The sequence below is a fragment of the Dasypus novemcinctus genome, chromosome 12, assembly GCF_030445035.2.
Source record: "Dasypus novemcinctus isolate mDasNov1 chromosome 12, mDasNov1.1.hap2, whole genome shotgun sequence".
Classification (NCBI taxonomy): Eukaryota; Metazoa; Chordata; class Mammalia; order Cingulata; family Dasypodidae; genus Dasypus; species Dasypus novemcinctus.
The window spans coordinates 45489739-45502551 of NC_080684.1; the positions used below are offsets into that span (position 1 = coordinate 45489739).

Genomic DNA, 12813 nt, shown 5'->3' on the forward strand with positions numbered 1-12813 from the left:
ATAGACTGCTTAAGGTCTTTAAGAGAAAAATGTTTGCAGTTGGAAATTAGACAGATTTATGAATAGGCTTTACTTAAGGGGAAAAAAACTATAGAAATCACTTAAGAGGAATAATCTTCTCTAGTGAAAACAGCTTAAGTTCTTAGTTTTTACATTATGTGTCTGACAAATATATCAGATTTGAGTCAAGAACTTTTACTAAGAAAAGTCAGTGTTAATGATTATGCACATTTAATCCAAGTATAAATTATACAAAAAAAAAAAGAGGGGAGAGAGAGAAGTATATTCTTTTCTTTCATAGCTATCACATTATATGATACAGGCTGAAATGTTTTGGAAGACTAAATTTATGTGGAAAATGACATTATTAATAACCTCCCTTAATGATATGTTAAGTCATACTACTTTCTTTAGACAGATTTGTTTATTGAATATTTGCACTAAAGTTTAAAAGATATGTGTGTGTGCACATAGACCCATACGTGCATAGAGAGGTAGATTACAAACTTTTAACAGCATTAAAAATGAACCCTAACCCTGGAATTAAGTAAAAAGCCACCAAATAACCTAAATTGTGGATACAAATCCACTGCTATTAAGTCCTGAACCCAGAAGAACCTTATTGGCTCTAATTTAATATAAAATTATTGTCAAATTTGATTATCTAGTTTCACAGCCCATAGCTATACTCAGAGGTAAGTTAGATGGAGAGAGGAAACGAGAAAATGAGTGATGGAAGATGTGCAGCTGATGCTCTGGCATCAGAAAAGCTCAAAGAAGCAGCTGAATGATTCATTGTATTTGATAATACAGTACAAGAATGACTGCTGAAGATGATAGGAAAGCACATATATTTTTAAAAGATTTTTCATTTAGAATAGTTAGAGGAAACTAAATTAGTGTTTAAAAAGGTGTAAACGAGTTATCATGGAAAACCCACTTACATGAGCTCTTTGCCATCCCAAGATCCCACATTAATGACTCTTTGGTAGAAAGGATACAGAGGATACAGAGGTCTCTACACTTCTGAAAAGTGCTTGACCAATTAAGATCGTCACATCACTGTGTAAAACCATTTTTCCTCTTTATCTGTAGGGAACTGAGACACAAAGGAATTTATTTTAATGATAAGTGGCGTGTAGCCCATTGTTTCAATTCTTGTAAAATATTTTCTATAGAAGCGTCTGGCATCCATGAAATTGAATTAAAACACACATGCACACTCACATACTTGTAAATTTTGACTAATAAATTCATTGTGTCTGAATGAAATACCAATAATAGCTCAAAGATGAGCAATTACTACCTGGGTAAATGTAAAATACAAATACATCTTTTAAAAATATGAAAACCTAGGACATCTTTATTTAAGACTTTTAATGCAAACATTTTCCTTTTAATAACCTTTTGTTCTTTGTTTTCCTTCTTGTTTTAATACCAGGTTCAGAAAAATGTGAACTAATATTCTTCTTTTTTCACTTACATTTACATATTTGTTGCTCTTATAGATTACAGTATTCCATGAATTGTTCATATAAGGGTGACTCCCCTTTAAACATACACTTATCTTAAAGAAAAACCCACTCACATATGCAGTAAGTTTTAATGTAATTACATTGCTGTTTTGAGCCATGGCCACACTAAAAAATGTTTTTATTCTTAAGGCAATTCTTTAAGAAATTAATAAAATTTATGCTTTTAAACAAATTAAGGAATTAGAGAAGCTTAATACAGTCTCCAGAAGTAATTGGACCATTAGCTAGTTGATACACTGATTAAACTGTCTTAAAATCTAAAATAAACTATTCCTCAGAAAGTGTATTACCCATTCTAGGAATAGAAATAAGTTAAAATTGTTGAACCACATTATTGCCAATACTTCCCTTCTACTTAATGAGAAAGGTTAGTGGATTCTAAATTGTTCTAATATATTAAGACAACCAGGTTCTTGGATTTAGAATAATATTCCTCATAAATTAGTACCTGGTGTCAGTTATCATTTTTGAACTTTGATGTTTCCTTTAAAGATCTAATTCCTGCAAGAGCAGAGTCTTAAAAAGTACATGAAATATAATTTTAAAGTCGGAAACCTTTTTTAACTACATGGAGTGCTTGGCATTGGTACATATTTAACTGTGACCTCAGCAGCTCCTTCATCTCATTTGTCATCCTACACATGTTTTAAAGCATTTCCAGAATTCACATTTGTTCAGTAGAGTGTACTGACTATATTACAAGATGTGAGTAAAGAAGACCAAAAAATATTTCTCCCTTAAAAACAAGACCTAATGGGATGTGCATTTGTGCAATTTTTTTCTGAATTCTTAAGCACAAAAAAATAATAAAAATCTACAATCTGAGGCAAACTAAATAAATACGTGACATGTGTTTCTAAGTATTGATAAAGCAATTCTCTTACCATGCAGCTCTAAAACATGGAAGCCCTTTTATAACTGAAGATAGGATCCTGAGATGGCTACAAGGTTGTCTTTGATGATAGTATGATAGAAGCCATGATTCTATAATACATAGAGTTCTTTTCAGGCCCATTAAAGATAGATTACTTAAATAAATAACCTTGAAAAAGCGAGTGATTCACTTATTCATTTTGATATGTGTGCCTAAATACAAATAGAAGAGGTGGATTTGCTTTTGACTCCTCTAGGCACAACAAAGTAAACTGAAACAGGATTGCCTTAAATATATTTAATTTGGTTTGCTCCAGAACTGAAATATACCTTTAATTATATATACATTCTTTCACCTATTTTTTTAAACAAATCAATTTTATTCATACATACTAATAAAGCATAAATTCATCTAAAGTGTACAATCAATAATATTTGGTATAATCACATAGTTGTGCATGCATCACTTCAATCATTTCTAGAGCATTTTTATTATTCCAGTAATAAACTTTTTTTTCTTTGCCTTGTGAAAGATTTTAGAGGGGATAGATTTAGAAATGTTCATCCAAAGGGGTGAAAATCACGCTTTAACTGTGCACTTTATTTTAACTGTGCACTTTATTTTTTTTTTATGTGTGACATACACCTCCTCTTTGAAGTTTACTGTTTTTCATCTCTTTACCCAGGACTCAGGACAGATTATACCCCTCATTGTAGAAAGCTGTGTTCGATTCATCAATCTCTATGGTAAGCCATAAACTAAAGAATTCTTATAAAGAGTAATCACTAGAAATATTTAAGTAAATGTGTTTTCCTTTTTAACATTTATTTATTGGAAAAAGGAGGGCCTAGAGTATATGGTGGGATTTTTCATCTTTTCTTTCTATTCTCTCTAGGTCTTCAGCATCAGGGGATTTTCAGAGTGTCTGGTTCCCAGGTGGAAGTCAATGATATTAAAAATTCCTTTGAAAGAGGTAATTGCATGTCTATCCCTTTAAGCAAACTATGTTAAAAAGTCATTTTCTTTAGACTGAAGTGGCATACTCGTTCTTTCTTTTTTTTTAAGATTTATTTATTCCTGTCCCCCCGCCCCCGCCACTGCTTACACTTACTGTCTGCAATCTGTGTCCGTTTGCTGCGCATTCTTCTGTGTATGTTTGTCTTCTCATCTTCCCTTTAGGAGACCCTGGGAACCAATCCAGGGACCTTCAGACATGGGAGTGAGGCACTCAATTGCCCAAGCCACCTCAGCCCCCTGGTTTGTTGTGTCTCTCACTGTCTCTCCTTCGTGTCTCTTTTTGTTGCATCATCTTGTTGTGCCAGCTCTCCGCACCACATGGGCCAGCTTGCTTTTCACCAGGAGGCCCCAGGAATCAAACCTGGGACGCTCTATATGGCAGGCAGGAGCCCAGTTGCTTGAGCCACATCCACTTTCCACTCATTCTTTATATGTTCAAAAACTTTCTTAAAATATTTACTTCATTTTGGGTGCTGAAGTAAAGAATCCATTTAAAATAGCTGAGAACTGAAGCCAAAACCATAAGGCTTTGTTTTCAAGTGTAGAAAAGCCTATGAGCTTTGCAACCTCTTTTGGGATTAGTGTTGATAATCTACAGCCCATGTGGCAAAGGTTGTCTGTGAAAAGGTTCCATGTGAAAAGGGCAGCCCTTGACTTGGGCCTAGAGAGCAGATGTGAAGCAGCTCATCCCAGCTTCCCACCTGCTTTCCTTGCCTGGAGCTCTCTCCTTCCTCTTATTACCATCCTCAGACTCCTTCCTGCCACCCCCACTGGTGCCTCACTCTTGTTCGTGGTTAGCTATCAACTAATTAATACTAAACTGTTAACACATTATGGATAGCAAAGCCATAGGCTTCCAAGTTGGACAGACCTAGAATCAAATCAAATTCTTTCATTTACTAATTGCATGATTTGGGTCAAGGTACTCAACTCTTATTTTGGCCTATTTCCTCATCACAACTTGCACGATTATCATGAAGATTATAGCTATAGCCCATGAAAATGCCTAACTCTTAATGTTAGCTCTTAGTTATTAATGCTCACCAGTAATAATGATTTATATTGTATGTACTTCTGGATATCTCTGTACCTTCCTTCCTCTGATTGGCAGTCAAGCTGAGAATGCAGGAAGCAAGGCGGTGCATTCATGTGGAGAGAGAGCCACCCTCTCTCTTTGTCCCATTTCTCTGCCAGACTTGGCATAGTACCCTTTAAAGTTTGGAGCCTTGGTTGAAGAGGTAAACTTGGGGCCAGATTGTTCTTTCCTGTTCCAAATTCTCTGTCTGACACGATGTGTAGAGCAGAGCAGTCTAGTCTCTTACATGGACCATATGCAGGATGAAGAGTTGAAATGTGGTAAAGCACCAAGGTCTCATGCCAGCCACTGCAGGCAACATGCGCTATTATTTTTCCTTGGAAATTCCCCTAACATTTGTTATTTATTTGTGATCTGGTTGGGGGAGGTTGTCTCACAGTGGGCAAAAAATACTTTGGCGAATTCATATTCAGTAATTTCCCACCAGGGAGCAGGGTCAAGGGAACAGGTCCAAAAAATTAAACTGCTCCAAGAAGTAGAAAATAAATTAAAATACAATGCAAAACTTATGTTGAATTTTAGGAGGGAAGAACAGACCTGTTTTGTTGAATATTAGGAGGGAAGAGCAGAATGGGATTTGATTTAAATCAGTATGTTATGAACTTCATAAGAATTTTATCTCAATTTAATTCTCAGAGATACAGACTAACCAGTTGCCTAATATTTTATAAATGCTTACATAAAGAAACAATATAATTTTATATTTGTAATATATTTTTAAATTACCACTTTTTATTACAAACTTCTTGATACTGTGAAGGGTACATTTTGAAATTCCTCTGTCTGCTTTCACAATCTTCAACCACTCAAGGCAGCTTTCAAATGTGCTGTGAGCACCAACTGTGCCACTTTTGGAAACGGCTATTTATTCAATTGCAGGTGTTCACAATTAGATGAAGCCTTTAATATTTCTGATGAATTCTGCTGACCCATATGGCACACAGATAGACCTATATTGTATCTTTTTCTCAATAGGATAAGAAACACTGAGAAAGTAGTATTTGAACTCATGTCAAACTAAGATTATAGATTTTCATTTTAAAAAAAAGATTGGGTAAAATTATAAATCCCACAATACTTTATTTTAAGATTTGGGTAACTTGCAGAAGATTATTTAAAAGAATGTAAAACAAGCTTTATTTTAGCAACTACTTTTATGTTAATCATGGGGTGGGATATCTAAACCAATTATTTTAATTTTAGTACCATATAATCTCTCATAAAGCATAATTAAAAGATGTATGTATTTATAGAAATGTGTGTATGTATAGATACATATTTTTGTTCAGACTAAGAAAGAGAAGCTCTTTGCATGTAACTAATTTTTTTTTTTAGGTGAAAACCCTTTGGCTGATGATCAGAGTAACCACGATATTAACTCAGTTGCTGGCGTTCTGAAGCTCTATTTTCGCGGGCTGGAAAACCCCCTCTTTCCTAAGGAAAGATTTAATGATCTGATTTCTTGTATCAGTAAGTAGAATTTTCCCCCCTTTTTAGTCTTTTCCCTCCAGAACTGTTTCACTAATCAACTTCCTAGAAAAAGGAGTGGCCCCCTACATGCAACCATCCCCCACCCCAATTACCACCAAGTTTCTGAGACCATTTGTTTCCTTTCTGGATCCAGCGTGAGTCATCCTTGCAGCTGTGACTTCGCCCTTAGCTGAGTGGGATTTGTTCCTGAACATCCCCAGGCCCCATAGAACCAAAGAACTTCTGGCTCAGTGACTGGAATAAAGCAGAAAAGCAGATTCCAACAGGCTAAGGGGACAGAGAGAAGTTATACGCACAAGAATATAACTTTATTTGTCTATTGATTCTTGGTTTTCTCAACCGATTTTAGGAGTAAGGTAATTTACACTTCATTGAATGTTACTTCACGAAATAAGGTGAGATGAATGATCATTATTCTGGTGCAGGAACACCAGCTGATAATTATCCATCCTTGGCATCCTAAACTAATAGGCAAAGTTGCTCTGGGACTGTGTATGATATATTATGAAACCGATAATCATGAGCAGAATAAAGCATTTCTGTTTTCTTCAGCGGGGGCTTTTGACATTACCATGAAAGGGGTAAAACTAATGATACCAGAAATTAGGTATTATCTATAATTGGGTACCACATACCTAAAAATGCAGTGTCTCTTGAAGTCCAAGTTCCCAGGGGTTTTAGTTCGCTAGACTGCTTAAAGCAGGTACCATGAAATGGGTTAGCTTAATGGGAATTTATTAGCTTATAAGCTTACAATTTTGAAGCCATGAAAATGCCCAAATTAACTCAGATGGGATCTCCCTTCATAAGACTTTCATGCTAATGTGCTGGAGGTGCAGTTAATGTTGGGGTTTAAGATATATTTAGGGGATTTGAATCTCTGGACTGACAATGTGATAGCCAGATCCTGAGCCTCAACAGACTCCAGCACCTACAATCTGATTTATTGGACTTACCACACTCAGCTAAGATGGAGTTGAAGAAGGACAACCACCACACCATGGAGCCTAGAGTGATTACAACTGAAAATGGGAGGATTGCATCCAGCATCCAGGTGGAATCTGAGCCTCCTCTTGACATAGAGGTGCAATGGACACAACCAATCCAATGTCCACATAGAAGAGGTGGCATTGGATTGGGAAAAGTGGACATAATGGACAAAGGGTATGGGGAAAGGCAGGAAGAGATGAGAGGTGGAGGCGTCTTCGGGACATGGAGCTGCCCTGGATGGTGCTTCAGAGGTAATCACCGGACATTGTAAATCCTCACAGGGCCCACTTGATGGAATAGAGGAGAGTATGGGCCATGATGTGAACCAATGTATATGAGGTGCAGAGGTGCCCAAAAATGTACTTACCAAATCCAATGGATGTGTCATGATGATGGGAACGAGTGTTGTTGGGGGGGGGGGGAGAGGGGGGGTGGGGGGGTGGGGTTGAATGGGACCTCACATATATATTTTTAATGTAATATTATTACAAAGTCAACAAAAAATAAAAAAATTAAAAAAAAAAAAACAAAAAAAAAACAAAAAAAAACAAAAAAAATGTATCCAGCTTTACAACAGAGCTTTCCTTAAATGCCAAGAGCTCACAAGGAAAAAAAAAAGGAATAAAAATATATACCTTTCAAAAAAAATGCCCAAATTAAGGCCCCATCAAGATGATGCTTTCCGCCTGAAGAACAGCTGCCAGCGATCCTGGACAACTTTGTCATATGGCAAGGCACATGACATGGCTCATCTCTTCCCTCTCTTCCGGGTATCACTGATTTCATCATCTTCTGTGGTTTCTTTTTTTTTTCTTATATGTATTCATCCCATGTGTAAAGAACTACAGTAAGAGGATTAATACCTAAAATGATGGAAAGCAGACTTGGCCCAGTGGTTAGGGTGTCCGTCTACCACCTGGGAGGTCCATGGTTCAAACCCCGGGCCTCCTTCACCCATGTGGAGCTGGCCCATACACAGTACTGATGCGCTCAAGGAGTGTCCTGCTACGCAGGGGTGTCCCCGTGTAGGGGAGCCCCAAGTGCAAGGAGTGCGCCACGTAAGGAGAGCCGCCCAGCGCGAAAGGAAGTGCAGCCTGCCCAGGAATGGCGCCACACACATGGAGAACTAACACAACAAGATGATGCAACAAAAAGAAACACAGATTCCCATGCCGCTGACAACAACAGAAGCGGACAAAGAAGAACACGCAGTGAATAGACATAGAACAGACAACCAGGAGTGGGGGGATGGGGGATAGGGGAGAGAAATAAATAAATAAATAAATCTTTTTAAAAAAAGACCTAAACTGAATGAGATGGGTCACACCTTAATTGAAGTAGCCACATCAAAAGATTCTACTTACAGTGGGTCCACAGCCATTGAAATGAATTAGCAGAAAAAATATGCTTTTTTGGGGTACATACAGTTTCAAACCACTACACCATGCAAGGGTCAATATTTTTGTTACTACGGTCTTCAACTCTGTTTGGTTCCTATACATAATTTCTATCTCATTGCTTATTTTCTTCTTGTTCATCTATCGTTTTCCTGATTTCCTTTAGTTCTTTGACCATGTTTTCCTTAGTTCTTTTAGCATATTCAAGACAAAATTTTAAAAGTCATTGTCATGGGAGGAGTGGGGGGGTGGGGAGTGGGGGTATATGGGAACATCTTATATTTTTTAATGTAACATTTTGTTTGATCTATGTGTCTTTTTTAAAAAAAGATAATTTTTTTAAAAAAAGTCATTGTCAAGAATGCCCAAGGTCTGGTCTTCTATTGTTTTATCCGACTTCTTTGCATGGGCCATTGTTTCCTGTTTCTTTGTATGTTTTGTAATCTTTTGTTGAAACCTGATTACTTTGATTTTTTTTTTAATGGTATCACTGGGATTTAGACTCTGAGACATCTGTTCCTCACACTTTTATTCAGCTTGTATCATAACAGAGATTTCTTTGAATGCCAGGAGAGAAAAAGAGAGAGAGAAAGGGAGGGGAGGGGAGGAGAGGGGAGGAGATGGACTTTTCCCAGTCTTTGCATATTGGCCTGTGCAAGTACTCCCCTTCAGAGCTTAGCCATCTTAAAAATGAGTTTAAAGAACAGCTCAGGGTAAAAACATAGGGCTTCCCCATTCTTCTCTGCACCTGCACCTGCATCTTGTCCTGGGCAGGCTTGCATAGCCCTAGGCATTCCTCTATTTATATACATCCAAATGATCCCTTTCCCCTAAGAAAGAGAATTTCCTCATGGTCGCAGGCAGTGCTGTACCGTATGTCCTACAGCCAGCTGGCAGCCACAACTTGTCTGCTTTCTCATAATGTTCTGTAGGGGAGCTCGGTCAGGTGCCTTCTATACACATGGCAAGTTCTGAGATGGCAAGCTTGCAATGAATACCTTGATTGAGTCCCTCAGGTTGCCACCAGACAGACTGAACCAGATATACATGAAGCTACTGTGGGCACAAGGGTTACTTTGGCTCCCTCTGGAGCGAAAGCCAGAATAGGGTCAGCTGAGAATAGGGTCAGCTCCACACTGAGCCTTGATAGTGATAAAGGTGGTGGACAGCAAGAGTGTCTTGAGGTTTTCCAACTAATTTTAAGTTGCCCTCTTCTTGAATCATCACTTTCCCTGTTAATGCAATCCTTTACCTATTTCCCAAACCTTTGAAAAATATCATTCTGCCAGTTCTTGCTTATTGTTTAAAGCTTCTGGGGAAGGGACAGAGCCCTGGAGCATCTCACTCCATCATCTTGATGACATCACTCCTAGGCAATGGTCTACAGTGACTTAAATCACATAGTGAAGGCTTTCACAAAAGTCAGGCTTTACTCTTACTGGAGAAATTTGCCCCCTAGCTCTCTGCCTTGCCTGAATCCTCAAATCTGTTGACGTGACCTCAGTCTCTCTATTCCATCTCTCCTACCCCATCCCTATCCCACTGCACTGATTTCTCACCGGGACTATTGTTGCAACCTCTTAAATGGAGTCCCTAGTTCTAGGTTTTGTTTTCACGCACCCACATTATTCCATCCTCCATTGTGCCACTAGATTCTAAAGTGCAAATTGGGTTATGTCACTCTCCCCTGTTTAAAACCTATGTCAGTATTTCCCTCCTAACTCTTCCACATGGCCGATTCAGGGTCCTTCACTATTTGATCTCTTTCTACTTCTAGGCATTCTTTTCCTGCCATCCCTACGCTGTTTACTTATATTTCTATGGTAGCAAATTGCTAGCATGCTGGGCCGTCTGACACCTCAATGCCTTTGCCCATGCTCTTTACTCTGATGGCCCTGATAACCATTTAACATCTGCTATGAAGGCTTTCCAGAACCGTCACTCCTCCCAGAATACCGTCCTCCCCTGCCACACAAGAAGAACTGATCACTTTCTCCTCTACTATTCCATCTTATATGTATGTCTATAGTTTTCTATATTATCACCCCACATAATATATGTTTTTTAACCTCTCTTTCTCCCTGCACTAGAGAGAGACTTTAGAAAAGAGATTAAGCATACAGGCTTTGGACTCAAACTGCCTGGGTTCAAATCCTAGCTCTGCCACTTGTGCAACAGTTGTGTGACTTTAGGTAAGGTTCTTTTATTTTTTTTTGAAAGAAACCAATTTTATTGATATACATTAATAAATCATACAGTCCATCCAAGTGTGCAATCAGTGGTATTTGGCATAATCACATAGTTGTACATTATCAATTCAATCATTATTAGAACATTTTCATTATTCCAATAAATATAATAAACAAAACAAACAAAAACTTACCACCTCTCAGTCTCTCTGTGCTTCCCCTGCCATACATAGCTGCTTCTGTACATTCTGTTTATGTCTCTCCATTTTATCTGTATTTATATTTTGTATAGATGGGAGTCAGGCAATATGTAATACCTTGGTCTAGGTTCTTTCCTTTAGTGTATTTCCTTCTTTTTCTTACCCTTACTAGAAGATTATTAATTTATTACTATATACTGCTGTCTATAGTTTGCTTTCATTGTATTTTTGTTTGATATTAACATCTTGTAACATTAACATACATTCGTTCAGTTTCAAAGAAAAAAGTCTTATATAAGCAATATTACCCATATTTATATTTCATGTGAGGTTTCACAATGCTATATAGACCCATGTTACATTTTTTACCTTTCCTTCTAGTAATATGCATGACCTTAGACTTTCCCTTTCAACCCCCTATGCGGGGGACACCCCTGCATGGCGGGGCACTCCTTGCACGCATCAGCACTGTGCATGGGCCAGCTCCACACAGGTCAAGGAGGCTCGGGGTTTGAACCACGGACCTCCCATGTGGTAGACGGACACCTTAACCACTGGGCCAAGTCCACTGCCTCATTGTAGTTTTAATTTATATTTCACTAATCACTAGTGATGGTGAATATTTTTTCATGTGGTTTTTTTTTTGTTGTTTTTTTTGCCATTTGTATTTTCTCTTTGGACAAATACCTAGTCAAGCCTTTTGCCCATTTTTTAATTGGGTAGTTTGTCTTTTTATTGTTTGGTTATAGTACCTTTTTATATATCATGAATATTAAACCCTTATCAGATATGTGATTGCCAAATATTTTCTCCCATTGAATTGACTGCCTTCTCACCCTTTTGCCAAAGTCCTTTGAAGTGCAAAAGTGTTTAATTTTGAGGAGGTCCCATTTATCTATTTTTTCTTTTGTTGCTTGTGCATTGGGTGTAAGATCCAAGAAACCACAACCTACCACAATATCTTTTTTTTTTTTAAGATTTATTTCTCTCCCCTTCCCCCCACCCCAGTTGTCTGTTCTCTGTGTCTATTTGTTTCGTGTTCTTTTTGTCCGCTTCTGTTGTTGTCAGAGGCACAGGAATCTGTGTTTCTTTTTGTTGCATCATCTTGTTGTGTCAGCTCTCCGTGTGTGCGGCGCCATTCCTGGGAAGGCTGCACTTTCTTTCGTGCTGGGCAGCTCTCCTTATGGGGCGTACTCTTTGTGCGTGGGGCTCCCCTACGCAGGGACACCCCTGCGTGGCAGGGCACTCCTTGCGCGTATCAGCCCTGCACGTGGGCCAGCTCCACACGGGTCAAGGAGGCCCGGGGTTTGAACTGCGGACCTCCCATGTGGTAGACGGACATCCTAACCACTGGGCCAAGTCCGCTTCCCTACCACAATATCTTGAAGATGCTTCCCTACAGTTTCTTCTAGTAGTTTTATGGTCCTGAGTTTTATATTTAGGTCCTTAATTCATTTTAAGTTGAATCTTGTATAGGGAGTGAGGTAGGGGATTCTCTTTCATTCTTTTGGTTATTGATATTCAGTTCTTGAAGCACCATTTGTTGAAAAGACTATGTTGACCCACTGATGTGGGCTTGGTAGGTTTGTCAAAAACCTATTGGCCATAGAGATGAGGGTTTATTTCTGAACTCTCAATTCTATTGCACTGATCAATGGCTCTTTATGCCAAGAGTATGCTGTTTTGACCACTGTAGCTTTGTAATATGTTTCAAGGTCAGGCAATGAAAGTTCTCCCACATTGCTCTCCTTTTTCAGAATGCCTTTGGCTATTTGGGTGCACTTTCACTTCCAAATAAATTTGGTAATTGCCTTTCTATTTCTATAGAGTGGGCTGTTGGCTTTTGATTGGTATTACATTGAAACTATAGATCAGTTTGGGTAGGATTGACATTTTCATGAATTTAGTCTTCCAATACATAAACATGGAATGTCTTTCCATTTGATTAGGTCTTCTTTGATTCCTCTTAGCATCGTATTTTTCTACATATAGGTCCTGTGCATCTTTGGTTAAATTGATTCCTA

The 12813-nt window shown here is 38.2% G+C and overlaps 1 protein-coding gene across 2 annotated transcripts in view; it reads left to right on the forward strand.

Annotated features, from left to right (window-relative positions):
* SRGAP1 (SLIT-ROBO Rho GTPase activating protein 1) overlaps window positions 1-12813 on the forward strand; it is a 309052-nt gene that overhangs the window by 257286 nt on the left and 38953 nt on the right. For both annotated transcript variants that reach the window (XM_004465049.5, XM_004465050.5), the window contains exons 13-15: window positions 3095-3155; window positions 3305-3382; window positions 5858-5992. In XM_004465049.5, the coding sequence (XP_004465106.1) occupies window positions 3095-3155; window positions 3305-3382; window positions 5858-5992 (274 nt within the window). The remainder of the gene's footprint in view (window positions 1-3094; window positions 3156-3304; window positions 3383-5857; window positions 5993-12813) is intronic.